Genomic DNA, 24,140 nt, shown 5'->3' with positions numbered 1-24,140 from the left:
CAAATGAAAATAGAAGGCCAGTGACTGCAGTGGCCCACTGTGTAGATTGGAAGTGTCACAGCATTTTACTTCAATATAATTGCTACCACAGGCAGTAATAAATGCAAATGAAGTTGGGAATAGTATACAATGTTTTTCTGTCTTGTAGTAGTGCTTGAACATGCACAAAATAGCAAGTGAAGAGATGATGAAGTGGCACAGCAATGTAAAAAAAGAATGATGTATATAAGGGCATGAAAGGATGTAATATTTGCATGTAGTGTGCTACAGAGCATCTTTCAAATTAAATTAATCAACAGCTTTCTGCAGTCCCTGCTTAGTGATGCTTAGTGATGCACCTGCCATCTTATTAAAGTTCCATGCACTAGTCAGTAAAAAAAATTGAAGACTAAGCTTAATAACCCCCTTCTGATCTCACGCAAAACCCCACGCATCACACTGCTGTCAGACCCCGCCTCCCTGCCCATTCCTCATCATGCCTTATTATTAAAAAGCAGCACATCGCATTATGTTGCTTGACAAAAAAGGCGTTGACTGTGTTAATAACTGATGAATGCCCCCATTGATAGTGAGGATGTACTTGGCCTTGGCTTCAGTCCTCAGTTGGGATGCCCTCCTGAACACTGGGGTTTCTGTGCGTTCCTCTACAAGAGCCTCTGTGTATCGTTGAGTATTCATGAAAAAGAGAGTTGTCATTCTTTAAGTTTGACAACATTAACACAGCTATGGCCAGAATGAACTTGGTTAATTACAAAAATAGAAGATGACCCAGCAATAAAAATGTCTTGCAGAAGTGAGCGTCCTTGAATAGTTTGTAAAAATGTTGTTTTTTGGGGGAAGGGGGAGGCGGTATCAAACCACTGGACTACTAAGTAGTCCAAAACGAGACTGTGGCTTCTTTTGAGAGAAACATTAGGCTATGCACTGTCCATTTAATTAGCACGAGTGACATGAGTTCTAGCTGTGCTGAAGGGGGAGATGCAAACGAGCAACTACTGACTGTTGTGTTGGTGCTATGGCCGCTTTTTCGAAGGGGAACATCCAAAGGACTCCCAGAGTGGCACTGGAAAACACTGATTCAGTACGTGTGCAGATGTTTGCAACCCCCCAATTCGAACCCAGAAAACAACAAAGCTCACAGTGTGTTTGTGGATTCTGGCCTGTACTTTGATAGTAACAGGGTAAGCACATCTGTAGTGAAATCAATAATCACAAATCCCAGTCGGCCAACCTGAGTGCATTTGAGAGGACATTTCTCAAACTGGATTGGAGAATAGTTTTGAAAATGCTCTCGAATGACATAAACACCATTTTCAGAGGAACGTGGTTTTAACGGCACCTTCCAATACCCTTTAAGCAAATCAAGCTTAGTAACGTATGTGGCTGAGCCCTCAAAATCAACTCAGTATTCCATATCGATAGTCGAACCATATAAAACCTCCTATTTGAAAAATTTATTTATTTTTTTTTTTCAAGAAAACTCCAAATAAATTTTTTTTTCTTGCAGAATGCTATTTTTAGAAATCCTCTTATCCTGTCAGAAAATCCTACATTTATCCAGGTATTTTTACAGTGCGTTTCGGCCACTGATATTTGAAAGGGGAAAGCAATCTGGTTTCATTACAAAACACATTCCAATCAGAAATTGACAACTGAAATGGTGTGAAATTTAATTTGGGTGGAAAATATACATATACATGACAAGGCAAAGACAAATCCAGTCAAGCTACTGTGAAAGCGACATCTCTCTGTGCCTGTTTTTAGATGTACAAGAAGCTAAAGCCCCGTGGAAGAAGTCTCTTAAGGTAGAATAGATGGTTGGGAATCTAACAAATAGTGTAAACAGTGTTTGAAGTTAGTTTGTGCCCAAAGCTAGTAGAAGCAGGCATATGGCCACCTAGTGAGTTTGGCCAAAAAAACGTGCATGTCAATTGGAACATGGAAAGAACCAACTTTTGTGTTTTATTTCTAAATGTAAAAGTTTCCCTGCATTTGCATTTTCATGAATACTGTATATCAATTCATCTCATACTTCCTGTTCAATTTTTCCACCCATCCAGAGCCCATGCGTGCACTACGGGGCCTGACAGCCACAGACATCCAGCCCAGGCAGTTGTCCCTGCTGTGGGAGAACTTGGCGTTCAACGTGACACGCTGCCACACCTACTCAGTGTCCCTGTGCTACCGCTACACCACGGCGGGAGGCGGCGGTGGCCACAACACCACTGTGCGTGAATGCCTGGCCGTGGAGCACAACGCCTCACGCTTCACGCTGCGTGATCTGCCGCCCTACCACGGCATCCATGTCCGTCTGTCACTGGCCAACCCGGAGGGCAAGAAAGAGGGCAGAGAGGTCACCTTCCAGACTGAGGAAGACAGTAAGTCTCGGGAGGAGGTTAGGGAAAAGAATAAAGACACGAAAACAAACAAAGGTTTTATGCAAAATTAGATTTCTATTTAAAGAAGCCATCAGATGAACATGACAACATGTAATAATTTTTGTAAAGCAATTATTTCTGCGGTAAAATTACTCCACAATTAGTGTTTTGTTTGAATTCCCTTTGCTTCATTCCAGAGGGCAATTTGAACATGTCTGTCTACAATGCTTCATTTCTTGCACAGCTATGCAAATAATTGTCAATTGACAGTGAGTTGTCATCTTTGTAAGAGTTAAGATTGCGTTGACATGTGGCAATCCGCATCACGCTTTAGTCAGGATTGTTTGTGAGCGCTCCGTGCCATGCAATTTGCAGATTGGAAGAGGTGGACTTAGACCACTCACTCATTAATGTGCACATGCACGAAACGACGTTTAATTGACTCAGCCGGTCGCCTTGCCAGTTCTCAATGATGACTCTCACCTTGCATATTCATATAAAAAAGTGTTATGGCCACACCAGGAAAAATAGCATAGAACATTGAAATGATTACATAAGGCTGTTGGTTAAACTGTTTCATTTCAACATTCACCTCATTGAATTACAGCCATATTCCAAAGACTTTTTTCTCATAGCATTCTAACTTTTCTTGAATTTTCCCATTCTTGAATTTTCAGTGTGACCCTAAAATGGCAAATCGAATACTCAAAATACCAATTCACAATGTCAGCAAGGTTACAGACTGCGTTGTTTTATCGCTAATGATAGTAGCAGCCAAAAGTGTGGAAACACTTGCCTATTGAATGATAAGCTTTTTCCAAACTTCTGACTGGTACTGGTATTGCTGCACCTCAGGGGACAGGGGGGACGGCCCAAAGGGTATTTTGAACCACTTTTGGGATCAAGCTAGAACAAAAGCAGTGGTCACTCTTTTGAAGTCCCGAAGTTTTTATATCCTAATGAGGGGATTTTTTTTTTTGCGCCATAGGCAGCAACCTCTGGTTTGACTTAATATTTTAAAAGCATTTTGTTTTCTTCTGTATTTAGACCTCTGCTTGAGCAAACCATCTAGTAGTAGTTTATATTTGTACTGCTGAACTGAGTCATACATTAGATTATCTGTCAGTGATTACCATCTGCTTTATACTAAATGTTGGCAGCACAATATTAGATTTAAAATGCAGTACGAGTCAAAGGATGTGGCTGTCTGCCAGCTTAATGTGTACTCTGCTGTTTCAAGCACATTCTTCACAGTCGTCCAGAGTTGCTATTGTTATTTCATCGAGATGGATGACATCATTTACTTCAATATCTTATTTAACTCTGAATATCAGAACCGTTGAGACTGTTACAGCTTGTTCTAATCAGCCCTTAAGCATTTTCACTCACCATATGTAGCACACTACACTACATGTACACTGCATACACTACAACATTTCATCCATCATGGGCTAATTATGATGTGCAGATGAAAAGTATTATGTAACCTGTCCATGCTTTTCTGATGCATTAATTCAGAGGATGACGTTCTGGCAGGCGGAATTAGCATAACAAAAGGTGCTCTTCATCATTCAGAAAATATATCTGTCACCCCAATAACCCTTAGATAGCTCTCACTTTGCTTTCTTCATATCTGCTTGTAATTCTTTGTGTTTCCGTATATTATTTGCACCATAACTGAGGACAAATCACTTTTTGTCATGCTAACAAGGATGAAAACAGTTGGAAGTGAACAACTGCGAGGGAAAAACACGGTTTATTATGTTGTAGTTTTTCAGACGTTACAAGATCTTAATTAATACATTTACACAAAGCATGGTTTTCTAAACCTGGTTTCGGGACCCAAAAGGGTTCTGTTGTTATTAGGGATAGGTACAGTTCACATTTGAACCAGTATGGTACAGATTCCCTGTATGTAGGAATCAATACAGGTTCTCAATGGTACCAATTTTTGGTACTTTTGCGTGTGTGTTTGTAGTACTGTTAGTCTATCTAATAAATATATTTTTTTCAATATATAAACTTTGACAAATAATGAAAAAAAAAGAGTTTAATCCGACACTTTATTTCCTCATAAATTATATCATAACATTTTACAAATAATAAAGTATGTATAATAGATACATGTATATAAAGTATTATAGAATACAAATTGCGAAACAAAGTTCTTTGCAATGAACAGTAATAACAAAAATGAAGATAAATAAACATAGTAGTGTTTATTTATCTTCTTTCATCGAGCAGTTTTTCAAGAGCATTGGACGCCGCCTCCCTCTCTGCTATCAGTTCGGGCAACGGGCACACATTTAAGAAGCACAAAAAAAAAAAAATCTTGATGCCGAGTAGATTAAAGTATATCAGGCTTGAGCTATGGTCCTTGAGTTTATATTGATCAAGTCCGTTGTCTAGAGTATTATACTGCACTGTATTTTCACCTCATGTTAACTACTATACATGCTGCTTTTGCTTTCTGACTTGAATCATAAGCATAATCCTCAAAAGTGTATTTGGGAAATAACTCATTCCCTTCTTTTTTGTTGATGGATCACGCTCCCTTTGGTCTGTAAAGGATTAGATTGCTCCCATTGACATTCATGAAGGGTTACTACCTACATAATACAACTTTGACACAGGCTTGATAAGAAACTTGATGCATTCTTCAGTAATGCAGGACATAATTGTCAGTGTAATTCATGCAATGGCTCTGCCTGCTATAAATGTGAGTATGTCTGTTGTTTTTTTCTTCCTGAGCTTCAATATGAATGTGATCGTTCTGATGTAAACAGTAGACTCAGTTTCTCTTCTGACATGTCTTACAGTCCCAGGAGGCATTGCACCAGAGTCGCTCACCTTCACCCCACTGGATGACATGATCTTCCTGAAGTGGGAGGAGCCACTTGAGCCCAATGGCCTTATTACCCAGTATGAGGTGAGTATTGTAAATCAAATGGCATACTATAGGTGGCTACAGACTGTTTTTTTTTATGTAGTATCACATAAGTGTGGTCTTTAAAATGAACAAGTGGCATCAAAAATGGATGTTTTGCACCAGTGCTATAATACTTATCTTCTATCTTTTGTTTGGGCTTTCACTGGGCTTGTATATAAAAAATAAGATACTTTAATGCCTTCTCATTGATACTGTGCACTAAACTGATTATATATTACTATCATAAAATTGGTCTTGAAGCATAAACCACAGACGGCCTCATTAATAGATAACACATGTGTGATGCCGTAGGCCATCTTGTTGAGCATGATAATGATTTGGTGTGTACTTGTACAGAACCTCTGTCCGTGGTAGGAAATCAGTGAGGCCTGCCAATGTTTTCCTGAGTTTCCATCTCTTGCAATATCCCTTCAAGGATATTATAAAATAGGATTTGGGATTTATTTGCAAGATATCAGACTAGCCTCCCGAAGCAGCTGTTTGGATGTGAACTGCCTGATGGTGCAGAGGTATTGCTTGCAATTGTTCACTGATGAGTGCTGTGAAGCCCTGGTCAAGATCAATGGAGTAGTGTATGGTTGGTAGATAGCCACCAATACCCATCATGGCTGTAACGTCAGCCAGGAGGTAGCGGCGTCATGCTTTGAGCCAGAATCATGATCGGTGTTAAAATAACCTCTGAAAAGCATGTGGCATTTCTGATTGACTATTTTCTTTGATGATACAAAACGAAGAACAGAACTTTGCGAAACAAAGTCATCTTTGTGCATGACAGTGCACCATCTTAAGCTGCAGGAAATTCCTCTGCATCATGAGCTGCTAAGAGCATAAAAGGAAAGAACTGTGTGTGGCCCTCCATTCTCCCCCAACGATCAAACCTATTGAGAATCTTTGAAGCATTCAATGGCAAAAGGTGTGTGAGGGTAGGAGGCAGTAGCAAAAGATGATCTATGAGAGAGTTCACATCCCAACAGCAGCTCTGGGAGGCTGTTCTGACATCCTGGCAAAAAATTAAAGCAGAAGCAGTGCAAAAACGCACAAGTTTAATAGATGCAAGAATTGCGAAGCTGCTATCAAGAGGTCCCATATTAAGATGTTACTTGACCTGTTGACCAGCGAATACAACCTCCTAATGTTATTTACAACCCATAAACTCCCTTGAAACACTGTTGTGCATAGTAATTTAGGACAGTGCATTTGAACTTTTTTTTTTTTTTTTTTGAAAAAAAAAAAAAAAATACTGTGATCATAGGGAGGTTTGTTTAAAAACATTCAGATTATTGACAGTTGATGACTTGAAAATTATACTGCATTCCATTTGCATAGAGTGTTGAGAAAAATCATAGAAAACGTAATTTTAATTAAATAGAGGCGGCTGTTATATGTGGATCTCTCTCAGATGACTGTAAATGCTTTATACAGAGAAATATAAATTCTCTGCATTTTACTCAAACTAAACCATTGTTCACTCTGCCATTGACTGTTCAAGCCTTTAACTTCTTGCTCAGCGCAGCATTTTCTTCCAGCACCATTAAAAGCTCTTCTAGGGATAATCAGTAAATCTGTGGCTCAATTGGTATCTTGGGCCCACCGCACATTTGAGTGATGCAGCCGAAAGCAACTGAAGTGGACTGTTGCGAGGGAAAAAAACAAAACAAAAAAAACAATCCCAAACTGTGATTGGGATTTGAGGCTCCATGTATAGTATATTGTACTGTATTTTTTTTTTTTTTTTTTTAATGAGCCACAAAAACATAGCATGATTGTCAAGAAAGAAACTGATTTTTTTGTGTGAAAAAATAACATAATTGAATAGTTTGCATATGCCCTGCAAAAACTACGGTATATGAAAACTGAGTTTTCACTGTTAAATGTGAATATTTATGTTCACTTTTCAGTTAAAGTACATGTCAGGTCTGTGTGTTTGTGCGTGTGTTCATTCCAGCGACATCGTACGGCTCTTAAGGTACTGTATATGCTCATTCTTATCAGATTGCTGCAGTGTGATCTCATTTAGCAGGGTATAATTGGTGATTCACTTGAGACTACAGTACTGTTCAAGTGTGGCAAATAAGCCCTCCAAGAAAAAATTTGCAAAAGACAGCAATTTCTGAGTTTTCAATTGATTTAATGACGCTTATTAAAGTCTGAATCTCTTGCAGTCCAATTAAACTATGATGTCTTTTGTCTATGGCTCACAGAAATAAAGGATTTCAACTTTTTATTTTAACCATTGCCAACACCAATCGTCACTTACAGCAAGGGAATTGAGTAATGACATTAAAGGATGTTGACACTCCCATGTTCTCACTTCTCGTTGACCTACAGATCAGTTACCAGAGCATTGAGTCGTCTGATCCCGGCATCAACGTCCCAGGACCAAGAAGAACTGTATCCAAGCTCAAGAATGAGACCTATCACATGTTTTCCAATCTTCACCCAGGAACAACCTACTTGATCTCTGTGCGGGCACGTACAGGGAAGGGCTTTGGCCAGACAGCCCTCACTGAAATCACCACAAACATCTCAGGTATTCTGTTGCTCAAAGTTCCGTCTGGACTGATCTGTCAGAATGCACCATCTGTCCACAAACATCATATGCAGATTTTTGGGGATAGAATCACATGGCATCACTTTTGGAAAATGACTCGTTCCAACATAGCCTTAAAAAGCAGACTTATGAACCACAATGAAGGATGATAAAGGTTTGCCCTCTCACCCCCAAAAAAAAGCCAACCAGGGACACTATTTATAGACAATGAACAAAATTAATATCAAGCCACATAATCAGTGGGTCCACAGTCCAGTCATATTTTTGGGAGGAATACACGTGTACATTAAGTAACAACACAATTCTTTGTCTTTCTTTTGAGGAAGAGTGTGATCCTTAACTATGTCACACCTACCAGAACTTAACAGTTGCAACATAGGACAGTGCAGTTCGCATGTGTATTACCTGTGTTACTTGTACTTTCACTCTTTGACAATAAACCTTGTTTACACGAAATCACAGAACTGTTGCAATTATACATCGACTTACTGCTCTAGTCTAAATAATTGCCAGATTGAAAATGATTTGCCAAATTGGAAATCAGATTGTTGCCTACGTAATCATGCCAACTGCCAGTACCCATCTTTAAGCAGTAATGGGAAAGCTGAAGGCTGTACTTGTGTCATCGCTGTTGATCTTTGCAGCACATAGGTGCACCTCCAAACTCCAGCCACTCTTTGCTACAATGAAGATTTTCCTTTAACCACGCTTTCTTCTTGTGTCAAAAGTGAAGCTCTCGGATTGTAGAAACTATTTTCCATAGCACCTCTCAGCAATGTGCGTCCACATACGTTCTGCGTTTCTGTTCTTGGGAGTGGATTGTCACATCTGAGAGGCTCGGAGCTTATTTAATGCTGATGGAAATCCAGCCTTGCTCTTTGTCTCACCTTTTAATGGTGCATTTGTGCTTGTTTGGGGATTGCATTGCACCTCTTAGGTACGCAGAGAGAAGGCACTCCAACCGTGTCTCGCTCACACGGCCTAAATCTCTCTTCTGAGGTTGTTTTGTTTAATTATAGATTTAAGGCACAATCCCTGCCCGGCTGTATGTCATAGAGAATTGAGCCAGGAAGCCAGTCTGTGGAAAGTGCCCAAAAGTCTTTGTCAGATCTTCCTCAACTCTCTCTTCTGGGCCACGGTGAATAACATTTACTTAAACTGAGTACTGTACATCTCAAATTGGCGTTGGCGGCCTGTAATAACTGAACACTTTAGCTACTGCAACTGTCAACATGTTCAAACTATCGGCACTTCTCTGTATCCACACACATATATACATTCAGACATGCATATTTTTCAAGTTCAGTCTACCTGGCAAGACATCAGCATCAGCCCTTCTTGCAAAAGAAATGTATGGGCTGCCACTCCCCACGCCCCTTATTAATGCCCAAATCTAATTTATTTCAGCACCGGATGCATTGGTGTTAGCCAACCATTTTTAATATAGTAATAATTTATTCTACATGAATAGTTTTCCCTCTCTTCCCTTGCTAATTGAGTGGTGATATTAAAGTGAAATGTGCTGCCACAACTCCTGGGAGGAGCATGACTTAAGCCAAATCCTTTTAAATGAAAAAACCCAATCAATTTAGCCTCAAGACCATGACTTTTAATTGGACCTGCAGCCACGAAAACTTGTTGGGGAGTTCAAACAATGTGCTGAATATCAGGATATTTGCTAGTCTTTTTGGCACACTGGTATGCCAGTTCTAAAACAGGCTGAACATATTAATGGTATAATGACTATGGAAATACCTCTACTGCAGGCACTTCAGCACTCCCCGCGACCCTTGTGAGGATAAGCGGTGTAGATAATGGATGGATGAAAATACCTCTATACATTTGAATCTCAGACTTTGACTCGGAACATTTTCAGCTACCAATAGCTGTAATAACTAGAGTCCTCTGTCATTGGTGGAGCACTGTATTTATATTTTATCTGTTTGTTAGTGAGCAGCTACTTGTGTATGCAAGGTAATGTATAAATGTGGGGTACCATCAGGATTCATTAAGATCAGGAGTTGTTCGTTGTCCTATGCACCATCCCCACTGTAAAGCTTTGGGTTTTTTTGTATTGTTGAGCTAACCATATTTTTTCCTACTGTTTTACTGTTTCAAATTGTCACTTATGAAAGAGCTAAATAAAACTTCCAAACTGATTGTGGTCTAAGACTTTTGCGCAGTACCTAATATAAGTCAAAAGTCTTAACTAAATAATGTGTTTTCAGCGCCTACATTCGATTATGGAGACATACCGTCCCCCTTGAGTGAGACTGAGAACACAATTACAGTCGTGCTGCGCCCTGCTCAAGGTAGAGGCGCACCTGTCAGGTGAGAAAATCATATCAAATTTTAGGATGGAACCTTGTTCTGTAGCGATAATAGCATGATAAATGCTATTGTCTATTTATGTCCAGCACCTACCAGGTGGTGGTAGAGGAGGAGATGGTGAAAAAAGTGAAGAGGGAGCTGGGGCTTCAAGAGTGTTTCCCTCTGCCGATGTCCCATGGTGAGGCCTTGGCCCGGGGCACCCCGCACTACTACACTGCTGAGCTGCCACCCAGCAGCCTGCCAGAGGCCAGTCCCTTCACTGTGGGAGACAATCATACTTACAACGGCTACTGGAACACCCCTTTGGACCCACGCAAAAGCTACCTTGTCTACTTCCAGGCTATGAGCAACTTCAGAGGGGTGAGTGTTCGTTGACTCCCACCAGTTGTGCAGGATGTCTGGCTTCACTTTGTCCAGTTGTAGGCTTCAGTAAACACAATGAATTGCAGCCAACAATGAGCGACGTTAATGATTATCTGTTTGTGCTAATGCTCGGTTATAACAGCTGGCATTGTCTAGGTTCACAACCTTTGAGAAGAGTGTTTATGCTGTGAAAGGGTTGGTAGATGGCAACATTTTGAGCTGGTGGTCTAACTACTTGGATATTATGTTTATTTCCCACCACTTTGAATCTCTGCAAAACAAAACATGCCAGAAATTGTTTTACTCGCATGTATTACTCTTGGCGAGCAAAGTTGTAATTAACTGGAATTACTGTGAGTCAACAATATACTCCTCATCGTCTGACTTTTATTTTACATGCTTGGCTTGCTCCTATTTGTTTTATTTGACCAAATGTCCGCCGCTTAATCATTTCATATTTGTCCTTAATTTATCCTCTTTGCAAGTTGTGCATTTAGCTGATGTGTAGAATCAGCTAACACAGAAACGTGGTTTCAGAAATTCTTGGTTGAGAAGCACAATGTTAGGTTTCCATACCCATCTATGCCCCTCTCACCCCGACTCTCTTATGATACCCAGAGGATATTACCTTTCCAAATTCGATTACACCAAGACCGGCTACCAGGACGAAGCAATTACTTAGCGATAATTGGGCTTGTGTGCAGATGATCAGAGGTAGAGCGCTAATATTTACCATGCAGGGTTTCTATTATTTTCCTCTTTAGATCTTTGTGAGAGAATGACATCTGTCTTAGCTTAGCAATTAGCATGGCTTCTCTGTCTACAGTTTACTTTACGTCTCGTCATGCCTTCATGAGAATGATACTTGTCAGAAATGCAGCTTATTCGCAGCCATGGAGGTAAAGATTACTGACCTAGGAACAACTCTGCGACATATTTATCCACACTAGCTATGCAGCCAAAACTTGTTGCTAGCTGGCTGATGTGGCGTAAGTAGCATTGGGCTTGCTTCGATAATACTCGACGAGCAGAAAGCAGCGCGGATGGGTGACTGTTCTCATGGATGCACCATTGTTGTTTTTTTTAAATTTTGTTTTGTTTTAAACAAGATTTTGTTGATTTCATCATATTTATTTATGAAAATTGTTACTGGCCCACAAAGGTCAGCATCTGTAACATCTTGGTGGCCCGAGACAGCGGCATACAGACCATTTGCTTCCGCCTCCTACTTCCCATGCGAATGTGTTTTGTACCACATTCCTACCCGTGCGTCCAGCCCATTGAGGCTTTTTTTGACTGTCTCCACGGATCTGAAAAAAAATCTTGAAATCTCAGTTTTGCTATTGAATGTGTTTTAATGAGGTGCAAAATGTGAATTTTGACTGACAAACTTCGATGCAAAAACGCCTATTTCAATCCTTCAGTTACTGTATAATCAAAAAACAGCTGGGTAATAAAGAAAAGTTAAATGATTTTTCAGAACTTTGAAGTGGCCAGTGGCTTTACCCAACAATGTGTGATTGGTTGAAAACTTAGAATTAAAGTTAGTAAAATTTTCAGGTTAAGGGCCACTGTGCTGTTAATAAAATACTTAGTCTGGAGCCCTGCTATATCTCCACAATTCAGTACTGCAGAGGTCTCAGTCTTTGCAGAGGCTTTCAGCAATTATTTTCAAACATGTATTATATAATGTACAGCAGTTAGGGAAAAAAAATCTGAATTCACTTTACAGTGTCTTTAACATAGTTCTTGGTCATATTATTGAAATGGTACATAATAACAATAATATAATCACCTCTATAACATAGAGGGTCTGTTATGGAGTGCTCCAAAAAGATGGATTTTACCAAATTCAGTGTCAGTCAGGGGCGGGAAACTCTGAGCGGTAAACAATGATTTTAACATGGTGAGTTATTATGAGACCACTTTAATAACACACTGATGTACTCTGACATGTAGCCTTTCCAGACATTGTAAATGAAAATGCGAGTCCATATCCCTCCGTACAGGTAAAGGTGCCCATCCTACCTTCTGATATAACGAGCACTGATGGGTGAAGCAGCTGTCACCAGTAATGATTCAAAGTGCAGAGTGAACATTACCGTAGTTAGGTATGACACAAGTGTGTAGTTAATAAAAAAAACGAGGCAGCTCCATCCATTGACTGGTGTGATCTCTATATAGACTGTAGCTTTTGTTCCGTCTTTTCCCTATGTAGATCCGTGTGTTATAAAGTTCCATGAACAGAGGTGGGTGGCTCTTCCATTACCACAATCCAACGGAGAAACATAGTGGGGGAGTGCAGTGTGAGCATTTCATTTTAACTAGTGTACTAAGCGTGGGTTTAAATAGGGTTTACTGGCGGATGGGATTAGGTTTTGTTTAGTCTGGCAGTGGCCCAGACTCCATGACCCACAATGAGTGCAGCACAGTTCCCCATCACACAGAAGACACAGTCCTTCTACTGTATTTTGCAAATCATTGCAATCATCCATAAGATTCCAGTAGTTGCGGTTGAAATACCGTAGAAACATTAGGGGCACATATGAGAAATCTGATTGGACACTTATGCTTCTTTTCTACTTCACTGTACCTGTTAGGCTCAACAAGGCTCAATTCACAATGAGTACTTTCCATTGGCAAACATACTACAAAGTAATATTTATATTGTTTAGTCAGAAGGGATTTAAGATGGGGTGTGCCTGGCCATTACTGAAAGGGTGCTGGTCCCTCATCGCATCATTATTGGTATATTTGAGAACACATGGCTAAAAATGACCGAAATAAACTCGCATGCTAATGCTAGCTGAGTATTGTAGGCATACTCCACAAAGCTGCAACAATCATTTTTCTTGCTGTCCTCAGTCTCCTTGAATGAAATGTGTCTATACAGTATAATAAATACAGGAGACACTCATCCTCACCCTATTGCTACTAGCGTGTCCTGCAGTAGCAAGTGGAAAACTGTAGAGCCGGTACTGTGCAGTGAAAAATGCTTTCCTACTACTACTTCTACTACTACTAGTACTACTACTACTACTACTACTACTACTACTACTACTACTACTACTACTACTGCTAATAATAATAATACTGAAATGATAGTTTAAGTGGTTTTAGTCAATGTCATTGCCACATCATTCCGTACCCTTAAGCTCACCTTTGATTTTCTTCAGACAAAGTTTCCATGCATTCCATATTGCAAATCAATATGTGTCTGTGCTAAGAAACTCTCACCTGCCTGAGTAAAAGAAAGAAAGAAAGAAAACTCGTAATAACATTCTTTAATTGAGTTTGAATCCAGCACAGTGCTGCTATCGAGTGGGATAAAAACAAGAGGACAAATAATTAGAAGGATAATTCATATTTTGGGTTATGTGTGTGCGTGTGTGTGGGGGTGTGTGCATACTTGCAGCAATCATGGAGATGATTTTGTACAAAACTGCTCCTCCTTACCGAAGTAATCACATACTGTACATCACTTGGATAAGAAACTTTGTCTGCATGCAATGCACTCGGTGATGAAATATGATCTGAGTTTGACATTACAGCACTATGAAATAATCACCTGGAATATCTGCATCAGACCACAAGAGAAAATCTATAGAGTACTGCAAATAAAGGTTTCCTCCCTGAGACATATTGACTAGTACATTAATCAAGGTGCGATGGGTTTGTGTCAGTCTCGACAATTTTAAGACAGGCAAAATTACACCCGGTACTCTGCAACAGTGGCAGCAGTGTGAGTAGTCTGAACAGTATGGGGCCTCATAATATTTAGCGTTTAGCTCTTCTAATTATCTAGAGAGTGACTGTCAAGCCTGTGTAATTGCTTTGATTGATCTGTCGAAAGAGGCACTTCAAAGTCTAAGGATACAAGACTGGAGCTTTGCCGGCAAATGTGGCATCTCAGACTTCAAACACACACACACACACACACATACACACCCCGATATGTGCTTTGGACCCTTGTGTTGTGTATTGGCATTCCGGGGAGTGCATTTGAAGCTGCCAGGACCCACCTGCCCCTGCGGCATGACTGGCACTGTGCACAATTAAATGAATGTGCGAAGTGTGAGCTTCCATGCCAAGCTTACCAATTAACTCTTATGCTAAGTTGGCAGGCAATACAGCACATGCCTATGGTAGAGAGTCAACTTCTATCTAGTAATTCTGGACAAATACAGTAGTAAAAGTGAATACAGTGTTGCTCCACTTTATTGCATCTTACAGTCGTTGCCCGCTTTATATGGCCTTTTTTTTCAGCAATGGTTTTTCATGGGTTCTTACTAGTTAGCTTACTGTAATGCTCTCGCGTGTAGGGAAGGAGAGCCACAGGAGCAGCAACTGTTGTAGCCTTACAGCTCATGCCCAGAAAATCAATGTCACACATCACCTCACCAAGCCCCGCCTCTTGGAGACACATGCATGTACACAGACACAACAATACGTACAGTAATTTGAATACATTATATGCTTGCTTATTTTTAATTGAAAGAATATGGGAGGGGTAAAACGATATGAAAATAATTATATGGTCTCTCTATATCTCAGATTTTCACCAACTGCGTTCGGTATGTAAAATATCCCTCGCGATAAAGGAGGGTCACTGTACCCTCTAAAATATATATGTGTACATCATTTAAGTCAAAATTAATGTATATTAGGTCCATCCATCAACAATAAAAAAAAACAACAATTAAAATGATAAAAAGCTCAAAGTACAATAGCAGATTGTTTAATTGTGCACACCCAATAATTGTTTTGATTTAAGCATCTCTCAGAGTTGCGCATCTTTCCCTCTCTTCCTTGCAAAAGTGCAAATGCTGTTTTCCTCGGACCGTAACATTTTTTGGAAGACCTAATGACAGTCAAGTAATTGTATACAGTATTTGGAGGCAGGTGTTGTTGGGAAGACAAACTAAATTGTAGTGATTAAACTGAGTAACTTGAAATAAATTGCGCCGGGTAATGGCAATAACAATACACAGTGGCTGCCTGTATTTTAAGGGGAGCTTGAAATGCATTTTCAATTCAATTAAGCAATTTAGTCGGTTTGAGGATGACCATTTTCTCTCATTTCCGAGTGTGCTCATTTGCACGAGAGTCCCACAATACCCAGATTGGCATGTGTAAATTTTAATTTGATAATGCATCTCTTCCAAGAGGTGGCAGGGTCGAATTGGATTAGCACCTCGAATTTCATTAGGGTTGTTTGACAAAGGTCCCTTTTTAGAACTCCAAGATGTCATCAACTTGAATTTGAATAGAATTAATTCCTTTTCATAGTGGAGAATTGGTTTGGAACCCTCCCCTAATCATCTTCCCTTTTAACTCATCTTTTTCCCTACGGCAAAACTCTCTTATCGTATGTCTTTAATACACTACCACAGCTCTCAGATGTGCAGAGATTTCAGAGCTTCATGCATATTGTTAATAGAACTACCAAATCTAAGGTCATTTGTCCTTTTAGTTAGAAGACATTTTCAGTTGCATTTAATTTGCAAAGAAAACCACCCTGTAAGAGAGGTTAAGTTGTCAAGCCAAGTCAAAGTTGGTTGGTTTGTTATAACTAATGTGTCTTTGTATTTCTTTGATGCAAAACGACACTCATCACTTGTGTGTGTTTTTTTTTATTTTGCAGGAATCAAGAATAAACTGCATCCGCATAGCTCGCAAAGGTAATTTGAATTGCATGGTGTCACCTTGGGTCCACTTTACATATATAATCTTAAACTGCTTTGCACTGTTTGCTTTGTATGAATAAACATCCCAAAAAGTGGCTCCCAAAGTCTATATTGCACTGTTATGTTTCTCAAATACAAAATTGGGAATGTGGACAAATGTTCTCCGACAGCCCTCGTTGTTTGGCTGTGGTTTTCAGCGAAAAGGGCAACAGGCAGGGAGAGATTAGAGGTCAGGCTTTCATCGTGTTTGTTTGCAAGTGGCCGCTGGGATGAGTATATCAAAGGCAACCTCTTTGTTCTCATCAGCGGTCCACGAGATTGGCTACATCTGAGGGGCTCTGACCTCGGCAGGCTACAAAGGTCCTCCACATCAAAACTTCCACATGGTGCCACCTTGGCCTTGGTCTGGGAAATCCCCCCGCCAACCCCCACCTCCACCACCTCTACTGTATCTTGGATTTTGGATTGGAGAGAACATGAAAAGGGCAAGGAAATTGACATTAAATTGTCCTGGCAGAAAAAATCCCCCCTACCCTCTCCTCATGCTGTACACTGTCTGATCACAGTGAATACTAGTCATGAGTTTGTAAAAATCACTCCACCATAGCAGTAAACAGATCCTTATACAGAAATTGACCAGGAAACCTTTTCTGCTTTCTTGGTTGTTTCTGTTTTTATGGTAGTATTAAAAAAGTGAAAGTGATGCCATTCTTAAGGTGACAGGCAGAAAGCAAGGCCGCTTCATCATTTGATCAGCCATTGATTGCTTTTGACACGGGATTCCATGAATTCATCCAATGTTAGAATAGAGGCAAACGTTACAATGGAAATGTAATAATAGTGAAAATACATTGGAACTAAAAAAGATATAAGAAATCTAAATGGCAGAACAAAATAAAGAGAAAAGCTTTTGAAAAATACAGTTACGGTAATTTATCACAGACCTTTGCAAATGTTGGACAAAATTGTCGAGTGCTATATTTGTCCTCTTTGTCTGTCCTTATTAGCAGTCCACCACCTGGTTCTCTGAGGACAAAGTCTTGTGATAGGAATAGCCATGAAGAATTGTAGCAGTGCATTCACTCAAAACACAAATAGAAGCCTGCTTTTGATGAAAGATTTGAAATTTGCAGCATCCGAAGGATGCCGCCATCCAATTATCGTTGTACACTTTAACAAAACAAAAACTGTTTTGTAGTTTTTTGCCGAACCTTCCATCAAAAGTGATCAAAACAAATTATTCCTGAATAAGATGGAGGTTCAAAAATACAACATTGGTGTAACTGAACGAAAATCAATCCCAGGGTTATGTCCAAGTGTGACAGGTCAAAGATTTCTAATGTGATTTTTGTGATCCTTCTACCATTAACATGGACTCAGCATCATCGTCTACTAAGCTGTTTTTATCATGCAGCACGTCACGAGCCAAGTGGAGGCAAATGATTCCGGCTTTGATACGAAAACTGGAGATTACATTTCAACTTCCAGGTGACAGTTTAATTAAGGATCTGCTGGCAGGCTCAGTGTGACAATAGACTTTCATTTCCCCCGCTAAGCGCCAATTTCCAACATGGGGCAACTGGCAAACGCGCAGATTCACGTGGAAACCCATTTCATACTCGTGTTCAGCCTGATGGATATTCCGGGTTAGATGCGGGAAAAGTGTGCAGAGACCTGAAATGGAAAGGATTACATCATCTAAATTTCTTGATGCTTTGGCAGCATGAAGTAACCAAGTATGAGGGGCCGATAAAGGGGAACCTCCAAAGCAGAACACATGATGTTGGTTTACTTCCAATCTGTGCTCATGTATTTATTTTTGCGATGTATGGAATACTTTGTTAATTTGTCCCCCACCATTAAAAAAAGCTTGTTAGGATGTCAACTGTTTTAGAGATGTAAGGCATCCCCTGTGCAACTTAAGACAAAGTCCACATGCCAGATGAGATGCTTTAAAGTCACATTGATTACTTTCATTCAGTTTTAGAAAATTGCTGCAGCCAAAAACGGCCACCAGCTACAGATAGTTGCTCTACAACATGGCTCTGTTTTTATTTCCCTGCCTCAAAACACTTATGTTGCCAGCAGGCTGCAAGATATTGCAGTATCCTTAGGCCTGCTCTGACTTTCTACTGCTCTCAAGACGTTCCACTGGCCTCGGAAAGGCTGGCTTAAGGGCTGGGAAGGCCTTGAATGCTTGACTGACACACACAGGAAAAGTAGATCAGTGGGCCCCATGAACTAGACAAAGGAATATCCACCGCGAGTAACATGTAAAGAGACTTGCGAGTTGGAGGACCTTTTCAGTCACTCACAGAGGTCCCTCGGAATTTTCCGTCTGGAGCTGCTGTTTGGAAGACTTATGTCTCTGAAATATAATAATAAATAATTCAGTGTTTACAGGGAAAGCATCTCCAGGGTGTTGTAGCAACAATGTGTACAGTGCACCGACAGGTTCACATGGCTACACGTCACAATTTGAAATGCAGCAATTACTAATCAGGAAAATGTTAAAGTTAATTGTGAATTCTTTGCATTACGATGGTTATTCATCATATTCGTCTTTGAAAAGCTCTGTATGTCAAACGTAAGATGTATACCTGACTGCTATGTTTGTTGGGTTGGCTAACACTGGCAAAATCAGTCACTCATTTGCATGATGCTTTCATTATTGCCAGCAATTTGAAAAGGCCTTTTGAAATATCACTACTACATTGAAATGCAGTGATGGCATTAAGAAAGCCATTAGAATTCAGCAGATGTCGTCAATAGTCAGGATAAGTTGAATGGATGCATTGTGGTATGAAAAGTATCTACCTGCTGAGGGAGGGGGGGAGCTTTTCAAAGATGTGAATTTGCTCTGCCGCCACATCCACTTTAAATTACGTCTCTGTGAATCATTTCTTGAACACCTTCTGCCACTTTTAAGCGGCACTGCTTTTGAAAGTTCATCTTATTTGCTTCTCCCAGCCGCCTGCAAAGACCACCGCAAGGCTTTGGAGGTGTCCCAGAACTCGGAGGAGATGGGGCTGATTCTGGGCGTATGTGTCGGAGGCCTGGTGGTGCTTATTCTCTTGTTGGGTGCTGTCATCATTATCATTAAGAAAGGGTAAAGACTGTTGATTTGTTTCAAGCATGCCTCATTATGTGCACCTCCTTCATTGTTTTTCCTCTTTTTTTTTTTTTTTGCAAGGGTGTCGGATCCGTAAGCAATTTTTCTGGAAGCTTACTTTTGTTTTGGCGAGATTTGTTTTCATTGCTCTGACTCACTTATAATGTATCAAAGGGACCAACAATTCTCATCTGCATAGCCCATCTCAGTATGTGAAGTTTTTAATTAACGGCTGATGCAATTAAATTAGCTACTTAATTACACACACCAAGCTCAGGACCGAAGCGTAAATGAGATGGTAATTGGGAGGGAAAAGGTGTGCTTTTAGAGACTATTAGCCAGTGAACCCGGAGGTCTCCAGTATATTTATCCAGCCATTTTTCTGCAAGAATTTAATAACTTGTTACAGTGTAACCACCAAAGTCAAAAAAAAAAAAAAAAAAATCAGTAATAATAATAAAATTGAACCAAACTCTACAGTTCCAGAGGCAAACTGTTGCCCTATACAACATCCCTCACGCTGCAGGCAAAGTTTTGCTAACATTTTAAAATTCGTTGCTGTCGCAGTGTTGAAAAAAGAAACGAAAAAGTTAACAGCTATGCAGTAAAAAAACAAATATGTAATTTACTCACTCACACTTATGTTCCTGGAATGTGAGACTCTTCAAGTTAACACAATTGCTACAGTAAACCTTTTTGTAGTTGATTGGGAATGAACCCTTTTGTAAATAACAAATAAAATGTCAGTTACTGAATGCCCAAAACGTTTGGATTTGCCTACATTCATAGTTTAAAATGCAAATTGACCATGTTACCCTTAAAAGTAAATAGTTTACAGATGATGATTTCGAAGAAAAAAATGTAGCGCAAGTGCATCTGCAATGACTCTCCATAACAACACAGAAAAAGAAGCAAAAGTGGAAACAAGTAGACAGGGAAAAGAAAAGGGGACCTATAACAGAGCCCAATGGGACCCCACACATGAGGGAAACTGGGGAGGAAACACAGTCCCCAGCCCTGACAGAGAAGCAGTTAATCTTTCAGATGCTCACTTCACTGAATATTAACACAATAGTTTTCTAGAAAATTGTTTTGAAATTGTACCACTTTAAGGACAGTCGACTTTGGAGGTTCCACTGTTCTAATGTTTCAAGAATATAACAGACAAAATAGGAAGTTAGAAATGGCACCACAAAATCGTATTAAATGGCTGACACAGTTTCCTGACTGGTATTGAATAATGTCTATTTTCAAAGTCTGCACTATTGCACAAATGAGCTCAGGCTCCTGTGCTGAGCGACCATGACGTTTCCCCCTTTAGATAATTGATTGCTGAATTTACTGTGACAGGAAGGCCACGTGGTTTGGTGCTTGAAGTGTACCACGGGAGACACACTCTAATGAAGGGAACACTCACACATTGTGCTCGGCTGTGGTGTGTCAGCACCTGCTCGATATACTGCCGCGCATCACATGGTCACCTGCGCAGCTGATTTCCTGCTTCTGGTTTTCACTGTAATCAATGCATTCTGCTTTCAGCTGACATTGTGTTCATGATACATCTCTTCTTGATTTTTTTTTTTTCCTCCTCCTCCTCTACTTCCTCCTGCACTCTTGCCAGAAGGAACTACTACTCTTATTATCCGTAAGTGATTATGGTTCTTTTCTTTTCCATTGTTTTGTGATCCATCAGACACATGCTTCTGCTCTGGCTGTCGATCACACAGCAGGAAGGCATGGAAAATAATTGAGAAGCTGATCTTTGTCTCTTACTATGATACGATGCTCTATCTCTTGCGTTGCTGTATTTTTACACCACCCCCTCTCCTCGTCTGTATCCGTTAATAGGAAACCTGTGAACATGAATAAGACCCCCATTACTTATCGCCAGGAGAAGAGCCACATGGGCTCCATGGAGCGCAGTTTTACCGACCAGAGCACCTTGCAAGAGGATGAGAGGATGGCCCTCTCCTTCATGGATTCACACACCTGTGGAACCCGAAGTAAGACATAGATTCGTTTCAAAAGTTGAATTTCAGCATCTCCAGGTGCAGAAAATTGTTGCACAAAATGTAAGTAGGGCTGTTCTTGTCTTTTGGACCTAAGACACGTTTCAGTGTACAAGCTGAATTCAGTCGGAAGAAGGCAATTGTGATTCATGTCATTCCTCTTTGAATTGATTGCCCTTTTTATATTGTCAGTCTGATGACAAGGAAAAGACAGATGTGTTTACTACACTGTTTTAAGAGTTTGTGGTCGACTACTCACATTAATCCGCAAGCTCTGCTTTTAAAGATGGGTATTTTCCGGTTTTAAAGATGTATTTGCCGAGAAGATATACCGTATAGCGTTACATCTAGTAACACTTATGATCCATCAATCCAGCAATAGAACATTATTCATAACTTCAAATAACACAGAGCGCATTACATAAATTAAAGTCTGCTTCCTGTCCCTTGTCCACAAGACATCAATGAACCACAGACATACAAATGCCCCCCCCCACACACACACACAGGTTAAAAATATTGCTGTAAGGACCTGAGTTTGGGTTCAGAGCATGATGTGACACCTTCTAAATACATGATTATATATATATATATATATATATATATATATATATATATATATATATATATATATATATATACACATATATATATACACATATATATATATATATATATTTATATTTATATTTATATGTATATATATATATATGTGTATATATATATATGTATATATATGTGGTGTTTATCGACTAGTCTGACATGCACATGACACGGGTTTCTCTGGTTTTCATTGCTGATTTTTACTCCCTGTACAAGACTGTTACTTCATTGCCCTCAAACCGACGGACCGGCCCGTCACTGACAGGTGCCCATTTTGCTGACGATTGATGAATGACGGGACATCATTTTGAGCGGCACGGTGGTCGACTGGTTAGCACGTCCGCCTCACGGTTCAATCCCGGCTCCGGCCTCCCTGTGTGGGTTTTCTCCGGGTACTCCGGTTTCCTCCCACATTCCAAAAATGTGCATGGTAAGTTGATTGGACTCTCTAAATTGCCCCTAGGTGTGATTGTGAGTGCGGATGTTTGTCTCTGTGTGCCCTGCGATTGGCTGGCAACCAATTCATAGTGTCCCCCGCCTACTGCCCGAAGACAGCTGGGATAGGCTCCAGCACGCCCCGCGACCCTTGTGAGGATAAGCGGTATCGATAATGGATGGATGGAAGGGACATCGTTTAAAAATGACGGTCTGATGAATGACGAAAGTGGGGTTTCATTCGTCAGTGTAATCGTCACTAAACGCGTCCGTCAGTGACACGTCCTGTCATCACTGACAGACCCTTTTTCTAATATTTTTGGGGGGCCTGACCGAAGGACCAACATAGGTCTGAAGAACTGATGGACTTAATTGACAGGGTGACTGACGGACTGACAGACTGCCGATTACAATTCAGTTCGTCACGAAAAATGACGGACTGATGAAGGAGAGACTGGTGTCCTGGCCGCTGACAGATGATGACTGACGGATGAACAAAATTATTGCATTTTTCCGTTTTGTTGGAATGGACGTTTTACAAGTTATCTTCCTTCTGAATCTACATTTACCCCACATTCAAAGAATAATAAGCAGCAAACATACTGTTGGCAGAAGACCTATTAACTCAACTTTATTTATGTAGCACTTTAAAACAACCATTGCTGCATATACAATAACAAAGACACTGAAAACCGTAAATGAATAACACAAATTAATAAATATATTTTCATCAATTAGACGGCTGGGAAAGGCTCTAGCACGGCCGCCACTCTTGTGCAGATAAGCGGCTTGGATAATGGATGAATGGCTGGATAGAAATGATTAACAATTAACGTTGACCTGGCCTTTTGCAGGTGATCCGCGCAGTTCAGTGAACGAGGCCAGCAGTCTACTCGGAGGCTCCCCGAGGCACCCGTGCGGACGCAAAGGCTCCCCGTACCACACGGGCCAGCTGCACCCCGCCGTCCGAGTTGCCGACCTGCTGCAGCACATCAACCAGATGAAGACGGCCGAGGGCTACGGCTTTAAACAGGAATATGAGGTGAGCTGTTGTGATCTCACCGTCGGTGTTAATTCCATGTTGTCACCGTATGTCTGGTGTTGTCAAATGCTAAGCTCTGGGACAAAGGAGGCGTCACGACTATATTAGTCTGTGGAGTATTGAAATGTAAATTGCACTGCATGGTTGTAATTTGTCCTTTTCTCTCCACCATAAATAAGCCAGGTGCAAATGGTTGAAAAATGATTAATATTACTTCTCTCTTAGTTATAGAACTTTTGAAAAATTGGAACCCCTCTAATACCAGTATTTTCAGCATTTACATAAGTGCAATGCACCCAAAGCTCACACAATTGAAATGTACGTGCAGGTGTACCATTATATAGATTGACAGAAAGCTGTGCAACACCAATGGAAGCACAATCCTTGCTCAAGTGCATGTAATTCAGTATACTTACATGCATACTGTCAATGCGTTTTTCTAAAGCTTATTTTTTGAAAGCCACTTTGCAAATCTGAATCATAGTTGTTTTTTCAGCATTTTCATAAAAGATGGCATGCATGAATAGCTCCCAGGCACGTGTCGTTATTAATGCCACTACAATTAGAAGAGTACGGGTTACGTATTCTGCTGCACTTTAACTCTGTCATGTAGGCCTGAGAAATCATGGCCTAGTTCTTGATTCAAAAGCGTGTGAAATGTGTAATTTCTGTAACTTGA

The 24,140-nt window shown here is 40.3% G+C and overlaps 1 protein-coding gene across 5 annotated transcripts in view; it reads left to right on the top strand.

The window, feature by feature from the left end:
• Positions 1 to 24,140, top strand: part of ptprub (protein tyrosine phosphatase receptor type Ub) — a 177,018-nt gene that overhangs the window by 117,563 nt on the left and 35,315 nt on the right. For 3 of the 5 annotated variants that reach the window (XM_086037767.1, XM_086037769.1, XM_086037772.1), the window contains exons 8-17: positions 2,061 to 2,378; positions 5,198 to 5,307; positions 7,657 to 7,858; positions 10,108 to 10,210; positions 10,297 to 10,570; positions 16,218 to 16,254; positions 19,231 to 19,369; positions 20,994 to 21,017; positions 21,221 to 21,375; positions 23,274 to 23,461. In XM_086037767.1, coding sequence (XP_085893893.1) covers positions 2,061 to 2,378; positions 5,198 to 5,307; positions 7,657 to 7,858; positions 10,108 to 10,210; positions 10,297 to 10,570; positions 16,218 to 16,254; positions 19,231 to 19,369; positions 20,994 to 21,017; positions 21,221 to 21,375; positions 23,274 to 23,461 — 1,550 coding nt within the window. The remainder of the gene's footprint in view (positions 1 to 2,060; positions 2,379 to 5,197; positions 5,308 to 7,656; positions 7,859 to 10,107; positions 10,211 to 10,296; positions 10,571 to 16,217; positions 16,255 to 19,230; positions 19,370 to 20,993; positions 21,018 to 21,220; positions 21,376 to 23,273; positions 23,462 to 24,140) is intronic. The other 2 variants (XM_086037770.1, XM_086037771.1) reach the window with 1 other exon arrangement.

This window comes from Filicampus tigris, chromosome 8, assembly GCF_054856515.1.
Source record: "Filicampus tigris isolate MCC_2025a chromosome 8, RoL_Ftig_1.0, whole genome shotgun sequence".
NCBI classification, from domain to species: domain Eukaryota; kingdom Metazoa; phylum Chordata; class Actinopteri; order Syngnathiformes; family Syngnathidae; genus Filicampus; species Filicampus tigris.
Note: the sequence above shows the minus strand (reverse complement) of the source record. Positions and strands in the feature narration are given on the sequence as shown.